Below are 21,496 nucleotides of genomic sequence, written 5' to 3' on the forward strand. Positions count from 1 at the left end.
TTTAGCCTCAATTATAAGCGTCATGTCTGAAGGAAACCAGGCACTGCTCATCACCTGCCCAATACAATCCCTACAGTGAAGCATGGTGGTGGCAGCATCATGGTGTGGGGGTGTTTTTTAGTGGCTGAGACAGGGAGGCTGGTCAGGGTTGAGGGAAAGATTAATGGAGCAAAGTACAGAGATATTCTTAATGCAAACCTGATCCAGAGTGCTCTGGACCTCAGACTGGGCCAAAGGTTCACCTTCCAACAAGACAATGACCTTAAGCACACAGCCAAGACAACACAGGAGTGGCTAATTGACAACACTATTATTGTCCTTGAGTGGTCCAGCCAGAGCCCTGAATTGAACCCAATCGAGCATCTCTGGAGAGACCTGAAAATGATTGTCCACCGACGGACCCTATCCAACCTAAAAGAGCTTGAGAGGATCTGCAGAGAAGAATGGCAGAAAATCCCCAAATCTTGTGGCATCATACCCAAGAAGGCTGGATACTGTTATCGCTGCCAAAGGTGCCTCAACTAACAACTGAGTAAAGGGTCTGAATACTTATGTCAATGCAATATTTTAGTTTTTCCTTTTCAATCAATTAGCAAAGATTATTAACATTCTGTTGTCACTATGTCATTATAGGGTATTGTTTAGGAAAAAACAAAAAATACACGGCGCACATAGTGCATCATCTCAGGGGATTTGAGAAGTGATGGTAGAGATGGTAAAGTTATGCTCACCTGGAGACATTGTGCTCGGAGCACAATGCCCTGATACACCTATAGGGTGTTGGAATATTGCAGCCCAGGGTTCATTCAGAGATCCACAAAGGTTCCGTTGGCAATATAATCAAAGGCAATAATAAAAAATGAAATCCCCTTTGGTGGCGCCGTTCCTTTGTAGGTTACCTTGGATGTTCTTTACATTTCCATTTGGTAAAATTGGGTGATCAAGAAAAGAGGGTAATCCGTAGTATAAAATTCAATAGGTTTATTAACGTGTTTTAAAATAGTATAGCTACGCGTTTCAAGACCGGACTCTTCCTCAGGCTAAAAAAACACAATGGCTAAAAGCAGTCCTCATCGTTACTTTTATAGCTGCCTAGAGCTTCAGAGGGAGGCTCATTGGTCAGAGTTCATATTACTAATATAAACAACACTAGACGGGAGTCTAGATACAGTGTGTAAATGTATCACTTAAAGATATATACACCTGTATATACATATACAAAGAAGGTGACTCTAAGGCAATCTTAAAAGGTGAATTAGTTTAAATAGTTTAAATAGAATATTATCCGCTTGTAGCAACGAATATTTTTAGCCAAAATCCAAATAACCCTATAAAGCAGACATGTCCTATAAAATTACAAGTTATCGGTACATGATCTTAGAATATATATATAAACAAGTAAAAAAGAGAGATCATAGGGTATTGAGTGCAGAATAATGGGGAAAAACTTTAATTATTTGTTATTTTAGCACAAGGCCTCAACATAACAAAATGTGAAAAAAGTGAAAGGGCCTGAATACTTTCCGAATGTAATGTATCTGGAAGTTGACAGTGACAAATATGGGACTGTGCATTAGGGTTACATTGAATCCTCTATACATAATTGATTATGCCATGATTTATTGTATGCAATATTTTTCCAATATTGGATTTCTGCCTCTGATTTAAATCATTTTGATTACTGTCTCATTTTAATATGAAATTCTAGTTATTTGTAACAGTTTTCTCCTTTATGTCAAATAGAAGAATCACTCCAGTTTAGCAGGATGGTTTTAGGACGGGGGAAGAGGAGGGTTCTGTGTAGCACTGTAGGACATAGGCTGGAATCACATAGAAAATGGGATCATAGCAGAGGGCAATTGCAATTAAACAGTATAGATATTGCCCAGCTCAAATTAATAGGGAGATATAACATGTTGATTTATTATCTGATTGATTTTTCTGTTAAAGTTTATTTTATTAATAAATAGCACAATAGAAGACTATTTCATTTAACGGAAACCACAAATGAGTCTCCGGAAGTAGTTGTACGATTTATAAATAAGTAAAGAGCAAAGGAAGCAAAACTGTTCAAGATACACAATATCTTTGCCAAGACTTTTCCATCCCTTTAAAATTGGTATGTTGGCTTTGAAATATCCCGCAACTATAACAGGTTTTCCTGTTGCAGGAACCCCCATAGATCAGCTATAATCTGTGATGGAACCTGACAGCAAGTCTCTATAATTTTTCTGCAGCGCCACAACAGGGTAGATTAAGCATTACATAGTGTCCATTGAAATCAATGGGCTGTCCAGAAGCATATGTGTGTATGTATGCTAATATACTGGAGATCTATAATGGTTAGAATATCCACAATTGGACAGACATAAACGTATGACCTCACTGAAGATACTATAAGCGGTTAAATCAAGACAATCACATGTAAAATAAAGTATATCAGAATATACTAGATGTTAACATTTTAAAACTAATAATAAGTAATGCATTTATTCAAGTCATCCTCATTCCCTATGCTGTAGGGCTGAGTACACACAAGACGATTCGAGGACAATTATCTTGTATGTCCTTTTTTTTTTTTTTAAATACATTTTTATTGAACAGTTGTTTTCATTTTTTAGTAAAACATTAACAGTGGTTGGGCCTGGGAGGCCACATTTAAAGAAAAAAAAAACATCACAAGACAGAATGGCCAACATGGGCCTGGTATGCAAAATCATGTCACAGAAAAGCAATGATGTCTCCTATTGTGCATAACAAAAATGCATCAGTGTTATATATAGTTAACTTCGAAAGACATCACAATCTATAAGGTGGTACCAAGAGTACCTAAGGCACAATGAAATAACCATAAAAACAAATAGAAAATAAAAAGAGGGGGGAACCCCCCAACAGGACAAGTACAATGAAAGAAGGGGAAAGTTGGGGAGGAGAGATGGGAAGGTGGGGGTCACCTTCTCCATATAACCAGACAAAGGTGCATGAGTCTTCCAAGGGCTCCAAATCTTTTCGAACCTGGTAGGGTTCCAGCTAAAACATGGGAGAGACAATTATTGACCATAATCTATGAGACTTTGGTAAGAAGTCATTCCATGGATAGGGTGGATGATCGCCACTCTCTAGCAATGGTAATTTCAGCAGCCCAAAAAAAATATACTGCATAAGTTTACGGGTGCGTGATCTAGCCTGTGGGATAGGTCCACATAATGGTGCTGAGGGGATATCTCTAGGGGGTTCTATTTGGGTAACAGTTCGGATGAGCTGGTACACGTGTCCCCAAAAGTGATCCACTATAGGGCATACCCATAAAGTGTGTAATAGCATTCCTTCTGAGTAAATTTGAGATATACGAGTCGGAACCATATACCATCGCATCGCAAATGTACCCTGCCTCCACCAAGGAAGTATTAATAGACCGTTTCGAAGTCAGATACGCCATTTCTCTCCATTATGCCAATTCTATTTTGGAACCCAAGTCACCTTCCCATCTGGTCATGTAGGGGAGCTTAGTCTTGTGGGTAACCAAGTCAGAGTAAATAGAAGAGATTTTACTTCTGGAATTAGGGAGCCAGCATAATCGTTCAAATATAGTCATAGTGCTGATATCTTCTGATTTAGATTTCCAAACATTTAAGTAGTGGCGGATCTGAAGATATATAAATTGTTCAGATGGTGGAATAGAGTGTGAATCTCTGAAAAAGTCTAACGTCCTAAGTTCACCCATTATAAGAAATTATTTTATCCTATAAAACCCCTTGTTAGTCCACCACCGAAATTCTGGTTTGTGTAATCCTGGGGGGGAAGCAGGATTACAGGTAATAGTCATGATAGAATTGTGGGGAGATTTAACACTAAAGTTTCCTGTAAAAGTATCAATTGTAGCATCTGAGAAAGCACATGGGAGAGGACTGAAGGTCGGCCTGAGGGATTCAACCACAATAATGTTTCCAATGGAATATGAGGGCATGCTGTCATTTCTATCTGTATCCATTGTGGGTAGTAAGGTCTTGTAAAAATTGCAGAAAATTGTGCCAATCTGGCTGCATGGTAATAGTGTCTAATATCAGGAACCCCTATGTTAGAAAACGTCCATCTCTTTAAGATTGTCATGACTACTAGCCTAGCTTCTGGTTTGAGTTGCAGAGCCAATCTCATTTCTCTTTCCACTATGGAACCCATGCACAGGCTGAGGCCAATCTGTTATCTCTCCAGGAGGGACGGCGTCCTGCCGAAGGTTACTGTTCAGAATTTAAACGGTGGTCCGTCTCTTCACAGTGGAATGATGCAGCGCTCCGATGTCAATTCCGCCGAGGCCTTTCTGAAACCTTGAAAGATCTCCTAGTAAATAACCCTCCACCCTTGACTTTAGAGGATACCATGACTCTTGTTGTGCTTCTTGACCAACGTCTGTGAGAGCGCAAAAAAGAAGGATCAGCAATGGTCTCTCCCCTTCCCTGCGCCGAGATCCCTTCATCTGATGCACAGGAGCTCATGCAGTTGGGCTCCACGATGTCGTCTCAAGAACGGAGACATTTCCGGAATCGCAGAGGGCTTTGTTACTATTGCGGGGACGCTGGTCATATGCTCAAGAACTGTTCCAAACGTCCAGCTCCGGAAAATTTCAGAGCCTGGATGGTCCCCGGGAATGCCACCTGGGCAGTCAGGTTTTTCCCACATTTTCTCAAAAAATCGTTTTGCCTGTTAATGTATTGTTTAATAATGTTTGTATTTCTGGTCAGGCTTTTGTAGATTGTGGTTTTGCGGCAAATTTTTTGGATTTTCAAGTTGCTAAATAATTGGCTATTCTTGTTCAACTGAGTAGCCCTGTCAAAGTGTCTGCTATAGATAATACCCCTCTATCTCAGGGGTCGGTCAAGTTCTCCACTCCGCCTGTTACTTTGGAAGTGGGTACCTTACATACTGAACTAATCTCGTTCTTTATCCTAGAAAATTTGCCTTTTGAGGTAATATTGAGGTAATATAAGAATCAATATCCTCTTCCACTCATCCCGGACCTGTTTAATCAGATCTCAGGGGCCTGGTGGTTCTCTAAACTAGATTTATGCAGGGCCTACAATTTGGTTTGTATCCGCAAAGGGGATGAGTGGAAGACAGCAGCATTTAATACTCCAGATGGTCATTATGTGTATTTGATCATGCCTTTTGGTATAAGTAATGCTCCAGCTGTTTTTCGGAATCTGCTAAATTATATTTTCAGAAATTTTATGGGACGTTTTGTATCTGGATGATATTCTTGTGTTTTCTTCTGATTGGCCCTCTCATGTTCAACATTTAAGATCCGTCCTTCAAGTACTGAGGGAAAATTATCTTTCTGCGAAATTTAAAAAGTGTCTTTTTGAAGTTCAGGAAGTAAATTGTTTTGGGGTATGTTCTGTCTCCTCATGATTTTTGTAAGGTTCAGGCAATTCTTGATTGGGTTCAACCCACTTCACTAAACGCTTTGCAGAGGTTCTTGGGTTTTGCTAATTATTTACCAAAAATGTATTCGTAATTTTTCCATTGCCAAAACCTTTGACGGATCTTACAAAAGTGGGTTCTAACCTTGTAAATTGGAAACCTAGTGTGGTTTCCGCCTTTGAAACAGTGTTTTATGGAAGCGCCTGTACTTGAAGAGTGGTGCCACTTTCTAGATGGAGCTAAACATCATATCACTGTACTGACTGACCATAAAAACCTGAAATTTTTAGAATCAGGCAAAAGACTCAATCCCATACAGGCTAGGTGGGCCCTGTTATTTACCAGATTTTACTTCATTGTAACCTACAGACCCGGGTCTAAAAATGTCAGGGCCGACGCATTATCTCGAAGTTTCTGTTCCTCACAGGTCCCAGACATTCACCCAGAACCTATTTCATCTAAGGGGATAGTGGTTTCTGCAATATCGCCTGATCTTGCAACTGAGATTAAAGAATGTCAGCAACTCGCTCTGCAAACCATTCCTGCTGGAAAATTGTTTGTACCTCCTCAGTTCAGATTTCGCTTGCTTAATGAGTTACATGATTCTGTTTTGTGTGGTCATCCAGGTATAACTGGCACTAAAAAATTTGTCTCACGGCTCTACTGGTGGCCGTCTTTGTCTCGTGATGTTTGTTCCTATGTATCTGCTTGTGATGTCTGCACTAAGACTCCTCGAATTCGTCCTATGGGGAACTGCTTCCATTGTCTGTTCTACAGAAACCTTGGTCTCATCTGTCTATGGATTTTATCACTGATTTGCCTCCCACTGAAGGAAGACTGTCATTTGGGTTGTGGTGGACTGTTTCAGTAAAATGTGTCATTTCATTCCTTTGCTTAAACTCCCTGATTCCAAAACTCTGTTTAAATTATGTATTGATCAGGTGGTTCATATGTAAAGTATTCCGGAAAATATTGTCTCTCATAGAGGCGTATAATTTGTGGCTCACTTCTGGAGAGCTTTCTGTAAGAAACTTAGTGTACAGTTATCTTTCTCTTCTGCTTTTCACCCTGAGACTAATTGTCAAACCGAGCGCTTTAATCAAACCTTGGAACAGTATCTTAGGTGCTATATTGCGGATAACCAGGCTGAATGGGTCTCGTATCTTCCATTCGCGGAATTTGCTATGAATAATCGCCACCATGTTTCTCTTGATACCTCGTCGTTCTTCTGTAATTATGGTTTTCATCCTCATTTTGGTTCATTTTCTGCCTCTTCTAGTGATAACCCTGAGGTGGAGGTTGAATCAAATAAACTGTGTAGAGTTTGGGCTCAGGTTCAATCAAACCTGAAGAACTCCTAAGTTATTCAAAAGAAAAATGCTGACAAAAGATGTTCGGTGGGTCCTGTGTTTAGTGTGGGTCAAAAGGTGTGGCTTTCTACTAAGAATCTGCGTCTCGATGTACTGTTTCGTAAGTTTACTCCTAGGTTTATTGGTCCATATGAAATTATTGAAGTTATTAACCCTGTGTCTTTTTGCCTGGCTCTTCCTCCGTATTTTAAAATTCATGATGTTTTCCACAAATCTCTCCTTAATTATTTTTTTTACCACCATCTAATCCACTCAAGAAACCACCTCCTCCTGTTCAGGTAGAAGGAGATATGGAATTTGAGGTTCAAAGGATTGTAGATTCAAGAAGGGCCAGGGGTACTCTCCAGTACTTTGTGCACTGGAAGGTGTATGGGCCAGAAGAACGAACTTGGGTTTCTCCCTATTTAGTCCATGCTAATCGTTTAGTTAAAGTCTTTCATTTGATGTTTCCTTTGAAACCTAGGCTGAGGTTTAAGGGTCCGGTGGCCCCTTGTAGAAAGGGGGGTACTGTTAGGAAACGGCCGTCTCTTTAAGATTGTCATGACTACTAGCCTAGATTCTAGGTGGCTTTGGTTTTAGATGCAGAGTCAATCCCATTTCTCTGTCTTCTTCCTATCAGATTCTAGGGTGGAGTATTTATGTCTGGTGAGTTCTCTCATTGTTGCTTGTGAATTTCTTTGTGTATGCAAGTACCTGATCAAGCTCCTGGCTACACCCTGTATCACCTGACTATTTGGATTGTTGGAACTGGACCTCGGCTTTGACTTTAGATTAACCATTTTGCTCACTGATTTGGACACTGCTCTCTGCTGGTTTTGACCTCTGCAACTCCTGGTACTCTTCTGCTTTCTGATTTGGACTTAAAGTCTCACCTGATTGTGTACTCTGTTTGCTGTTTACCCTCTGTCTGTCTGGTTTCCATTATGGTATTGTCTGCATTGCACCTCCTTTCCAACAGTGTATTCTGTTAATGCAACCTGGGTTCTATGCAGCCAAATCCAACCTGCTTTGCGGTGGGCTCTGGTGAAGACCATAGAGTAGCCTTAGACTCTGCTGATCAGAGTTGTGACGGACTTGAGGTAGCGGATTACCTGCATGCTTTATCCAGACAGTCTCCAGCTTACAGAGCAATTCCATAACTTGCAACTCCCTAATCCTCCTGCAATTTTAGGTGTAAGTAGGGTATGCTTCTGTATCCACGGGCACCTAGTACCCCAAATATTGTATGTCCTTTGTAATGTTAAAACCCACAAAGACCTGGTGCCTGCTATTTTGTGTAAATATCTACATAAAAAAAACTTTAAATATAGTTTTCACACTGGCTGCTAGAGCAGTCACAATAGGCAGACACTTCTTGTTTCCTGCAACCCACTTGTCAGCTGTATTGTACGGCTAGATGCATCCACTCTATCACTTCATAAAGACAGCAATCATCTATTAAATTTCTCTGTCAATTAGCCCCATTCATTGTAGTTGCCATAAAGCACACACTGCCTACTGCACTGTCTATACAAACATTAGAGGGAGAAAGTGCATATCTCCAAAATGGCCGCTGGGACCTTTAAAAAAAATAAATAAAAAAAAGATAGCTCCAACATTTATAAAAAAAAAGAGCAAACCTAAAAAGACCTAAATCTAAGTAACAAAGCTAAAATTAAACATGAGGCATCATCTTTAAAGACATACTCTAATAGTGATTTTGTTCCACTCTTTAATGTTTTTAGTTAAATTAAAAAATGTCTTTCCTTTTTTTTTAACTAAAGAAAACAACTTTTTATCAAATAAATTTAGTCAAAATTTAAAAATTGGTGCAAAAATCAATACTTTGCAATGACCTACATACATAAGTCCCCAGCTGATTGTTTTATAAACACTTTGAACTTAACTGTAATGTTTATCAACCAAGAAAATATGGCAGCAAATTTCCATCGGTCAGAACTAAGCTTACCAGAGATCTTGTAAAACATCATTACATCAATCAATGGCCCATATCTATAGGATAGAGTGTCATTACAGAGGCAGGAAACCCATGGGGGGGGGGGGGGTTAAATTTTCCAGCAGGAATGTTTCAGAACACTCCCATAGCTAAATTAAAAATTATTTTACATTACATTAGGGAATTGCTGTATTTTAACCAAATACATTAGCACCAAAACTAGACCTATGATGACATTTCTGTTTTATTAAATACTGGTATTCCCCATTAAATAACAATTTTGTAAGAATGTTTCTTCTAACACTGCATTGTGCCGTTCCTATGTTATCCCTTCTGGTAATGATTGAATAAATTGAAAACTAGTCATTATTATTCCCCTGGTAAATAGAGTGTGTCCCTGCAGTTTGGTACTGTACAATCAGTGATGACGGTGTCAGACTGTGTAGGGACATATCCTATTGAAAAAGGGAAGAGTAACACCCAGTTGTCGATTTATTCCTACATTTCCAGGAGGAACAACAGAGGAACAAAATACGTATTTATGCTCAGGAATTGTTATTTTTTGGAAATGTAAGTATTTACTAAAACAGACTTGACAGCAGAGCGCATATTTCCTCTTTAAACATTAATAATTAACCTATTGTGCAGCTATATGCACGTATACATAGAAACAAAACAAAAAAAGCCACAATGAGCCTAGGAAATTATTATGCAGACAGTGAAAAACCTTAATGCCTTTATGTTGCTGCTTCATAAAATATATCAGTCTAAGTGTTCTCAATGGTATTTGTGATTCTTATCAGCCATTCGCTTTACGAGACCTGCATTACCTGATGAAATATGAAAATCAGCCACATGCATTATTTATTGCTATGTTATAAATGGGGTTATTGCATGTAATCTACGTGTATCACTTCCTCGTTTACTAGTGAACATTCATGTTGATTTGATTCCTTTGTTGGATTTTTTAAATCTAATTCTCACAGACTTTAAATAAAATGGCAAAAACTTTTACCGAAGAAAAAGCATAAAACTCACCCAGATTTGGAGCTTGATTCTTTTTTCATTTTTGAAGACCGTTTTAACCTTGAAATCAATCCCGACCGTGCTCACAAAAGCTGAAGTGAACGAGTCATCAGCATAGCGAAACAAGAAGGACGTTTTGCCAACGCTGCTGTTTCCAATGATAAGCAATTTAAACATATAGTCAAAGTTCTGATCGGAAGTGTCTTTCTGTCCATATCTGGAGTCCTGTACGGATGCCATCTGGAATAATAAGAGTTGTGCATATTACCAGTAACGCTTCTCTAGGGGTTTCAATGTGAACAAACAGTCCTAACGATTTTGTAAATGTTGTATTATCTTCTACTCAATCTTTAACCCCTTAGTGACCAGCCCATTTTAGGCCCTAATGACCAAGCTATTTTATTCGTTTTTCTATAGTCGCATTCAAAGAGCTATAACGTTTTTATTTTTTCGTCTACATAGCTGTATGTGGACTTGTTTTTTGCGGGATTAGTTGTGCTTTTTAATAGCACCATTTTTGGGTACATATAATTTTTATATTAACTTTTATTAACCTTTTTGGGGGGGATTATAAAAAAAACCTGAAATTCCGCCATTGTTCTATGCGTTTTTAAATTGACGCCGTTCACTATGCGACGTAAATAACATGTTACCTTTATTCTATGGGTCAGTACGATTACGGCGATACCACATATGTAGAGGTTTTTTTTAAGTTTTACGACTTTTGCACAATAAAAACACTTTTGAACTCAAATTATTTGTTTTTGCATCGTAGCTTTCCAAGAGCTCTAATTTTTTTATTTTTCTATCAATGTAGTGATTTTTTGGGCTTGTTTTTTTGCGGGACGAGACTTACTTTTGAATGGTACTGTTTTGGGGTGCATGGGACTTATTGATTCATTTTTATTATGACTTTTTTGGGGGGCAATGGAAAAAAATTGCAATTTCGCCATGGTTTTTTGCGTTTTTTTTTACGGTGTTCACTTTGCGGTTTAAATTACATATTAACTTTATTAATGGAGTCATTACGGTCGCGGCGATACCACATATGTGTACTTTTTTTTTTTTTTTTACACTTTTACTAAATAAAACCACTTTTTATGGAAAAAAATGGTTTTATTTATTTTTTTACTGTACTTTTTAGTAATAATCTTTATTTCACTTTGATGACTTATTTTATTAGTCCCACTAGGGGACTTTACTGTGCGATGTTCAGATCGCTGATATAATGCTCTGGTATACTTCGTATACCAGAGCATTATTGCCTGTCAGTGTAAATCTGACAGGCAATCTGTTAGGACGTGCCTCCGGCGCGTCCTAACAGGCATATGTCCAGGGCAGACCTGGGGGCTTTTATCAGGCCCCCGGCTGCCATGACACCCCATCGGAGACCCGCGATTGCATTCGCGGGCCGCCGATGGGTGACAGAGGGAGCTCACTCCCTCTGTAAACAAAGTTAAATGCCGCGGTCGCTATTGACGGCGGCATTTAACGGGTTAAACGGCCGCGATCTAAGTAAACTTCGATCGCGGGCGTTGGAGCAGGAGCTCAGCTGTCATCAGACAGCAGAGCCCCGGCTCCTGCCTGCACGGGAGACCCGTGCAGGACTTAGACTAGGCTGACGTGAAAAGGTGTCAGGCTAGCCTAAAGCCCATTAGTGACCGACGTAAAAAGGCGTATTGGTGGTCACTAAGGGGTTAAAGGGGTTATCCACTTTCTGAAAACTTATGACCTGCCTTCGTGCATTGGATGTTTGGAACGGGATGCAGTAGTTGGAGCCGGAAACAGATGGCTCCGACCACTGCATAGCGGTAGTTCGGCAGAACTGCAGCTCAGATCCTTTTCACTTGAATAGGAGCAGTGCTGCATTACTGCAGAACAGCTGCTATTCTTTGACCGGAGCCATCTGCTTATGGCAACATCATCCGGAAGGCAGCCGAAGTGGCGGATCGGTGCGGGGTCCGGGTGTCGGACACGCACCGATCATTTACTGATGACCTATCCAGTGGATAGGTCATCAGTTGTCAGAAGCTGGAAAACCGCTTTAAATGTTTGCTATACTCTTTGGGAGACTCAATGGGGCATATTTGTCTCCCCAACATAGCATGTACTATTTAGAAAATTTGGTAGACCGCTCATTATTATTATTATTATTATTAAATATGTCCTACTGCCTCCTGCATCATTTCAGACTTTTGGTCAAGGGCATAGCTACAGCGGGTGCAATGGTGGTAGTAGCACCCCGGCCCTGGTTTCTGAGGGGGGGTTCTTCCGCTGCCACATAAGAGGACACCAGTATTATAGATGGACAAGGTCGGTGGGGATCCTTATAACAGAATTTGCATTGGGGTCAAAGTTACACGTCTGCTTCTGGTCACCAGGTAGTAACAAACTTACAATCTACGGGTCTGTAATGATGGGGGTAGGGAAACAGACAAGTGAGCCCTAATCTACCCGCCACTCAGTCCCTGCCTACTTGCAACGACCCGCCCTAGGCGATGGGGTCCAACTGGGCGACGGTCCCTACGCTCAGTAAGTGCACGACAGACAAACAGACAAGGGTACACAAAGCTAAGGGAAATGGGGCAGTTGCCCACGGCAACACCGTGAGCAACAAGAGTGGTGAACGAGCCGAGTAAAACCAGGAGTGTACGAGGTACCAAACGCTGAGCAGGAGAGTAGTGAACAAGGCGAGTCAAACCATGAGTGTACAAGGTACCAAACGCAGAGCAGGAGAGTAGTCAGTAAGCCAGGGTCAGAATGAAGCAGGGTCAAATAGTTCAGAAGCTGTAGCAGGACCTGGAAACCACACGAGAAGAATCACAAGCAAGGAGGAACAGGAAAGGCAGGTATAAATAGACAGAGGGCGGGAGCTAGCTCAGTCTGGCCAGGCTGTGATAGGCTCTCCCACTCCTAAGCCTGCCATCCTGAGTGGTGGAAGATGGAGTCACTCTCACAGACATAGAAGCAGGTGCAGACTGATTACCTATGGGCGTATACACAGAAGCTGTGCCTGGCAGATCCTTTACAGTACCCCCCCTTTTATGAGGGGCCACCGGACCCTTTCTAGGTGGACCTGGTTTATTGGGGAAACGAAGGTGGAACTTCCTGACCAATACCCCAGCGTGAACATCCCGGGCGGGTACCCAAGTCCTCTCCTCAGGCCCGTATCCTCTCCAATGGACCAGGTACTGGAGGGAGCCTTGGACCATCTTGCTGTCCACAATCTTGGCCACCTCAAATTCCACCCCCTCAGGGGTGAGAACGGGGACAGGAGGTTTCCTCGAGGGAGCCAAGGACGGGGAGCAGCGTTTAAGGAGGGAGGCATGAAACACGTCGTGTATTCGAAAAGATGGGGGCAACTCAAGTCGGAAGGAGACAGGATTGAGGACTTCAATTACCTTATATGGCCCTATAAACCGGGGAGCAAACTTCTTGGACGGGACCTTAAGGCGCAAGTTCTTAGACGATAACCACACCAGATCCCCGACCATAAACAAGGGGTTAGCAGAACGTCTTCTATCTGCCTGAGTTTTTTGTATGCTCTGGGATGCCTCTAGGTTCTTCTGAACCTGGGCCCAGACTGTGCACAGTTCCCAATGAACGACCTCTACCTCGGGATTGTTGGAACTACCAGGTAAAACAGAGGAGAACCGTGGATTAAACCCAAAATTACAGAAAAAGGGGGAGACCCCTGACGAGTTACTGACCCGGTTATTAAGGGAAAATTCGGCGAGGGGAATGAATGAGACCCAATCATATTGACAGTCAGAGATAAAACACCTTAAATATTGTTCTAGAGACTGATTAGTCCTCTCGGTTTGGCCATTAGTTTCAGGATGGAAGGCAGAGGAGAAGGACAGATCAATCTCCAACTTTTTACAGAAGGCTCTCCAAAACAATGAAACAAATTGTACCCCTCTGTCCGAAACAATATTGACAGGGACCCCATGGAGACGCAGGATGTGTTTGACAAACAAGGTAGCTAACGTCTTAGCATTGGGTAGTTTCTTGAGGGGCACAAAGTGGCACATCTTACTGAAGCGGTCTACTACAACCCACACCACCGACTTGCCTTGAGATGGAGGCAAATCGGTGATAAAATCCATGGAGATATGGGTCCAAGGTCTCTGGGGAATGGGCAAAGAACGTAGTAAGCCCGCTGGTCGGGACCTGGAAGTCTTGGACCTAGCACAAACCTCACAAGCGGTGACGTAGGCCTTAACGTCTTTAGGCAACCCAGGCCACCAATAGTTTCTGGCAATGAGGTGCTTGGTACCCAGGATGCCTGGATGACCAGATAGTGCGGAGTCATGATTTTCCCTAAGTACCCTTAGCCGGAATTGCAGGGGAACAAACAGCTTGTTCTCAGGAAGGTTCCCAGGAGCTGAACCTTGATCAGCCGCAATTTCAGAAACTAAATCAGAATCAATAGAAGAAATTATTATACCTGGAGGCAAAATACAAGCAGGATCTTCCTCCGGAGGAGGGCTGGCCATGAAGCTACGCGACAGTGCATCAGCCTTAATATTTTTAGACCCAGCCCTATAGGTAACCAAAAAGTTGAATCTGGTAAAAAATAGCGCCCAACGAGCTTGTCTCGGGTTTAGCCTCCGGGCAGATTCTAGGAAAACCAGATTCTTGTGGTCGGTAAGGACCGTTACCTGGTGCCTAGCCCCCTCCAGGAAGTGGCTCCACTCTTCAAATGCCCATTTAATGGCTAAGAGTTCGCGGTTGCCAATATCATAGTTACTCTCAGTGGGCGAAAACTTCCTGGAGAAGTAGGCACAGGGACGGAGATGGGTGAGGGACCTGGTACCCTGGGACAAGACAGCCCCCACTCCCACCTCGGATGCGTCAACCTCCACGATAAATGGCTCCATTTGGTTGGGCTGAACCAGCACCGGGGCCGAGATAAAGCACTTCTTAAGGACCTCAAAAGCCTGGACAGCCTCAGGAGGCCAGTGGAGGAGATCAGCACCTTTGCGAGTGAGGTCCGTAAGAGGCTTAGCGATGACCGAGAAGTTATCAATAAATCTCCTGTAATAATTAGCGAACCCCAAGAAACACTGTAACACCTTCAGGGAGGCAGGTTGGACCCATTCCGCCACAGCCTGGGCCTTGGCGGGGTCCATGCGGAATTCATGAGGAGTGAGAATTTGACCCAAAAATGGTATCTCCTGCACCCCAAACACACATTTTTCGGTCTTCGCAAACAGTTTGTTTTCCCGAAGGACCTGGAGCACCTTCCTGACATGCTCAATGTGGGAGGACCAGTCCATGGAAAACACAAGTATGTCATCAAGGTACACTACAAGAAATACCCCCAGGTAATCTCTTAAAATCTCATTTATGAAATTCTGGAAGACCGCGGGAGCATTACACAACCCAAAGGGCATGACGAGGTATTCGAAATGACCTTCGGGCGTGTTAAACGCAGTCTTCCACTCATCCCCCACTTTGATGTGGATAAGGTTATACGCCCCCGTAAATCAAACTTAGAGAACCATTGGGCCCCCTGAACCTGATTAAAGAGATCAGGAATCAAAGGAAGGGGATACTGGTTCCTTACAGTGACCTTATTCAAGTTACGGTAGCCAATGCATGGCCTAAGACCACCATCCTTCTTCCCTACGAAGAAGAAGCCAGCACCTACTGGAGAAGTAGAGGGGCGAATGTAACCCTTGGCCAGGCATTCCTGGATATACTCTCTCATGGCTTCACGTTCGGGACAAGAGAGATTAAATATCCTACCCTTAGGGAGCTTAGCTCCTGGTACCAAATCGATAGCGCAATCGTATTCTCTATGAGGAGGTAACAATTTGGAGGCCTCCTTAGAGAAAACATCAGCGAAGTCCTGAACAAACTCAGGTAGCGTGTTCACCTTCTCAGGGGGAGAAATAGAATTAACAGAAAAACATGACGTCAAGCATTCATTACCCCATTTGGTAAGCTCCCCAGTATTCCAGTCAAACGTGGGATTATGCAACTGCAACCAGGGAAGGCCTAAAACCAAATCGGACGATAATCCCTGCATCAACAGTACAGAGCACTGCTCCAAATGCATGGAGCCAACAAGGAGTTCAAAAACAGGGGTATGCTGTGTAAAATAACCATTAGCAAGAGGAGTGGAGTCGATACCCACTACCGGGACAGGTTTAGGCAAATCAATCAAAGGCATAGCTAGAGACATAGCAAATTCCACAGACATGATATTAGCAGAAGACCCTGAATCCACGAAGGCACTGCCGGTAGCAGACCTACCACCAAAAGAGACCTGAAAGGGAAGCAAGATTTTTTTACGTTTCATATTTACGGGAAATACCTGTGCGCCCAAGTGACCTCCCCGATGATCACTTAGGCGCGGAAGTTTTCCGGCTGCTTATTCTTACGCCTAGGACAGGTGTTCACTTGATGCTTGTCATCCCCACAATAGAAGCAGAGACCATTCTTCCTGCGGAACTCTCTACGTTGTCGGGGGGACACGGAGGCCCCGAGTTGCATAGGTACCTCCGATTCTTCCGTGGAAGAGCGAAGCAACGGGACCTCGGGAGGCATCATGGGGGAGTCGGAGGGGAAAACATAAAAACGTTCAAGTTGTCGTTCCCTGAGACGTCGGTCAAGTCGTACCGCTAAAGCCATAACCTGGTCTAGGGAGTCAGAAGAGGGATAGCTAACTAGCAGGTCTTTCAGGGCGTTCGACAGACCCAACCTAAACTGGCACCTTAAGGCAGGGTCATTCCACCGAGAAGCTACGCACCACTTCCAAAAGTCAGAACAATACTCCTCAACAGGTCTCTTACCCTGACGTTAGGTCACCAGCTGACTCTCAGCAAAGGCAGTCCTGTCAGTCTCGTCATAAATAAGTCAGAGAGCAGAAAAGAAAACATCAACGGAGGAAAGTTCAGGGGCGTCAGGAGCCAAGGAGAAGGCCCATTCTTGGGGCCCTTCCTGGAGCCGGGACATAATTATACCCACCCGCTGGCTCTCAGAACCTGAGGAGTGAGGCTTTAAGCGAAAGTAGAGCCTACAACTCTCCCGAAAGGAGAGAAAAGTCCTCCGGTCCCCTGAGAACCGGTCAGGCAACTTGAGGTGGGGTTCAAGAGGTGAGGTGAGGGGCACTACCATGGTAGCGTCAGGCTGGTTGACCCTCTGAGCCAGGGCCTGGACCTGTAGGGAGAGACCCTGCATTTGCTGGGTCAGGGTCTCAAGGGGGTCCATAGTAGTGTCAGGGAGCAGGGTAGACTAGGTATATGGGCTTGTGATTATGTAATGATGGGGGTAGGGAAACAGACAAGTGAGCCCTAATCTACCCGCCACTCAGTCCCTGCCTACTTGCAACGACCCGCCCTAGGCGACGGGGTACAACTGGGCGACGGTCCCTACGCTCAGTAAGTGCACGACAGACAAACAGACAAGGGTACACAAAACTAAGGGAAATGGGGCAGTTGCCCACGGCAACACCGTGAGCAACAAGAGTGGTGAACGAGCCGAGTCAAACCAGGAGTGTACGAGGTACCAAACGCTGAGCAGGAGAGTTGTGAACAAGCTGAGTCAAACCAGGAGTGTACGAGGTACCAAACGCAGAGCAGGAGAGTAGTCAGTAAGCCGGGGTCAGATTGAAGCAGGGTCAAATAGTTCAGAAGCTGCAGCAGGGCCAGGAAACCACACGAGAAGAATCACAAGCAAAGAGGAACAGGAAAGGCAGGTATAAATAGACAGAGGGCGGGAGCTAGCTCCGTCTGGCCAGGCTGTGATAGGCTCTCCCACTCCTAAGCCTGCCATCCTGAGTGGTGGAAGATGGAGTCAGTCTCACAGACATAGAAGCAGGTGCAGACTGATTACCTATGGGCGTATACACAGAAGCTGTGCCTGGCAAATCCTTAACAGGGTCATTCATAAAGTTTAGGAAACTTGTTAACATCAGCAGTTTGAAATGGATGGTACGTAAAATGTAGTAAACTATTCCTGATTCTCAGTTCATATTGAATAATACCAAGCCAACCAAAAGGTTTTTGAAGCCGTCAAGTGGGTGTTAAGTTTTGCAAGGCGTGAAGAGCAAATGCAATGATCCAAATGTATTAGGTCCCCCATCTTTGTTGTTGTTTTGTTCTGCTCTTTGTTGTTATACTGCTGTACAGTTATTTTTCCCTGCAATAACAGTAATATAAGGCCTACAGATGTTTTCAATAGAAATGTAATAATACATTTTTTTCTTGATCTTCCCAAACTACAGCATGAGCTACAGTATCTATAGCAGGGGCGTAGCTAAAGGCTCATGGGCCCCGATGCAAAAATTCTTACTGGGCCCCCCCCCCCCCGCAAACTTCTCATGGCCGACGGTCCGCAGCTTTCAGCTGCATCGCTGGGTCTCCTAAGTGACCCAACAATGCAGCACTAGCAGCCAGGGCGTCACTAAGGCTGGGTTCACACACCCTATTTACGGACATAAAAAAGACCTGTCACTTCTTCGGACGTAAATGGAGCCGTTTTCCATGGACTCCATAGAAAAACAGCTCCAATTACGTCCGTAATGTACGCAGCGAAAGACGCCTGCACATGCCGTTACGGCTGAAATTACGGTGCTGTTTTCTCCTGAAAAAGCATAGCATACCTATAGCACTAAGACCCTATAAACTATGGATAGGATTAGATACAGTGGCTCAGCAGACAGTATCACACATGATAGGATTAGATACAGTGGCTCAGAAGGCAGTATCAAACATGATAGGATTAGATACAGTGGCTCAGCAGACAGTATCACACATGATAGGATTAGATACAGTGGCCCAGCAGACAGTATCACACATGATAGGATTAGATACAGTGGCTCAGCAGACAGTACCACACATGATAGGATTAGATACAGTGGCTCAGCAGACAGTACCACACATGATAGGATTAGATACAGTGGCTCATAAGGCAGTATCACACATGATAGGATTAGATACAGTGGCCCAGCAGACAGTATCACACATGATAGGATTAGATACAGTGGCTCAGCAGACAGTATCACACATGATATGATTAGATATAGGGCCCAGCAGACAGTATTACACAAGATACGATTAGATACAGGGCCCAGCAGACAGTATCACACATGATTGGATTAGATACACAGCTCAGCAGATAGTATCACACATGATAGGATTAGATACAGTGGCTCAGCAGGCAGTATCACACATGATAGGATTAGATACAGTGGCTCAGCAGACAGTATCACACATGATAGGATTAGATACAGTGGCTCAGCAGACAGTATCACACATGATAAGATTAGATACAGTGGCTCAGCAGACAGTATCACACATGATAGGATTAGATACAGAGGCTCAGCAGACAGTATCACACATGATAGTTTAGATACAGAGGCTCAGTAGACAGTATCACACATAATAGGATTAGATACAGTGGCCCAGCAGACAGTATCACACATGATAGGATTAGATACAGTGGCCCAGCAGACAGTATCACACATGATAGGATTAGATACAGTGGCCCAGCAGACAGTATCACACATGATAGGATTAGATACAGTGGCTCAGCAGACAGTATCACACATGATAGGATTAGATACAATGGCTCAGCAGACAGTATCACACATGATAGGATTAGATACAGTGGCTCAGAAGGCAGTATCACACATGATAGGATTAGATACAGTGGCCCAGCAGACAGTATCACACATGACAGGATTAGATACAGTGGCCCAGCAGACAGTATCACACATGATAGGATTAGATACAGTGGCTCAGCAGACAGTACCACACATGATAGGATTAGATACAGTGGCTCAGCAGACAATACCACACATGATAGGATTAGATACAGTGGCTCAGAAGGCAGTATCACACATGATAGGATTAGATACAGTGGCTCAGCAGACAGTATCACACATGATCGGATTAGATATAGGGCCCAGCAGACAGTATCACACAAGATACGATTAGATACAGGGCCCAGCAGACAGTATCACACATGATTGGATTAGATACACAGCTCAGCAGATAGTATCACACATGATTGGATTAGATACAGGGCTCAGCTTGCTGACATTGCGTCTCCAGCGCTGGACCCAGGAAAGGTAAGAATAATAATTTTGCTTCTTTATGTGTTACTGATTATTTTTGTGTGTTTGTGTTTTTTTTACAGGTTCGGTTGTTGGACTTCGGATATGAGGACTTCAATGACGGCGTTTTTTTTATTCTCAATAAAATGGTTAATGAGGGTTGTGTTTTTTTATTTCAATAAAATATTTTTTCTATGTGCTTGTATCTTTTTAAAATTTATTATCACCGCCTTAGTAATGGCCGCTGGCTGATTGACAACCTCCATTACTAAGGCGAGGCTTAATGTTAGCCGGTGCAGAGGCTACACTAACCCCCATTATTACCCCGGAACCCACCGCCACCAGGGGTTCTGGGAAGTGCCGGGTACGAACCAGTACCCGACCATCTGTAGTGACGGGCAGGCACCGGGGTGGCCGCAGGCTGGTAGTATTAGGCTGGGGAAGGCCAAAAACAGTGGCCCTTCCCACCCTTGTAATGCTGCCTGCTGCTGCTGTGTTGTATCTGGCTGGTTATGAAAATTGGGGGGGACCCCACATCGTTCTTTCCAATTATTATTATTTATTTTTTTGAAATGACGTGGGGTTCCCCCCATTTTTCATAACCAGCCAGATACAATAAAGCAGCAGCAGCCTAGCATCACCAGGGTAGGAAGGGCTACTGTTTTTGGCCTTTCCCCTCCTGATAATACCAGCCTGCGGCCACCCCAGTGGCCGACCATCACTACAGATGGTCAGGTACTGAATCGTACCAGGCTCTTCCCAGCACCCCTGGTGGCGGTGGGTACCGGGGTAATAAAGGGGGTTAGTGTTAGCCTCCGCACCGGCTAACACTAAGCCCCGCCTTAGCAATGGACGCTGTCAATCAGCCGGCGGCCATTACTAAGGCGGTAGTAATATAGTTTAAAAAAAAACACAAAGACATAGAAAAAATATTTTATTGAAATAAAAAAAAAAACCCACACAACCCTCATTAACCATTTTATTGATAATAAAAAAAAAGCTGTCATCGAAGTAGTCCTGGAATCCGACGTAGTCCAACGACCGAACCTGTAAGAAAACACACTAAAAATGATTAGTAACACGTGTAAAACAGGGGAAGAAGGTAGGATCCAGCGCTGAGGCGTTTAAAATGGAAAACGGTTTTCCGAGTTTAATTGTTAAATTCTAAAAAGAAGTCCAGTGGTATAAGGTCCAGGGTGTATATGAAGTTGAGGGAGGGTATCCTCTTAATATAGTGATCCTGTCTCATGGGCCCCCTAAGCCTGCTACATCGTAGGCTTAGGGGTTGTACAGTCCCTAAACATTGATGGCCTATCCTCAGGATGGGCCATCAATAGCTGATGTGTCTCTCGGGACCCGCAAATCAGCTATTTTGAAGGGGCCACAGCACTCGCACGAGAGCTGCTTCCACTTCATTTCACTACTCGCTCACACTGTGAATCGCCGACACGGATTCACAGTGTGACCGGAATGAAGTGACAGGAATGAAGGGGTGCAGCTCTCGTACGAGTGCTGCGGCCCCTTCAAAACAGCTGATTGGCGGGTCCCGGGAGTCGGACCCCACCAGTCAGGGCTAACCTTACCTTCCTCTTCGGCCGCGGCGGGAGTTCTGTCGTCTCGATGCTGTGCGCGGCGCATAGCGCTGTGACGTCATGCGCTGCGCACAGCGCTTGACGT

At 43.6% G+C, this 21,496-nt stretch overlaps 1 protein-coding gene across 2 annotated transcripts in view; it reads right to left on the bottom strand.

Annotated features, from left to right (window-relative positions):
- Positions 1 to 21,496, bottom strand: part of RAB3C (RAB3C, member RAS oncogene family) — a 201,854-nt gene that overhangs the window by 155,391 nt on the left and 24,967 nt on the right. For both annotated transcript variants that reach the window (XM_075839428.1, XM_075839418.1), the window contains exon 2: positions 9,763 to 9,990. In XM_075839428.1, coding sequence (XP_075695543.1) covers positions 9,763 to 9,990 — 228 coding nt within the window. The remainder of the gene's footprint in view (positions 1 to 9,762; positions 9,991 to 21,496) is intronic.

The sequence above is a fragment of the Rhinoderma darwinii genome, chromosome 1, assembly GCF_050947455.1.
Source record: "Rhinoderma darwinii isolate aRhiDar2 chromosome 1, aRhiDar2.hap1, whole genome shotgun sequence".
In the NCBI taxonomy this organism is placed as follows: domain Eukaryota; kingdom Metazoa; phylum Chordata; class Amphibia; order Anura; family Rhinodermatidae; genus Rhinoderma; species Rhinoderma darwinii.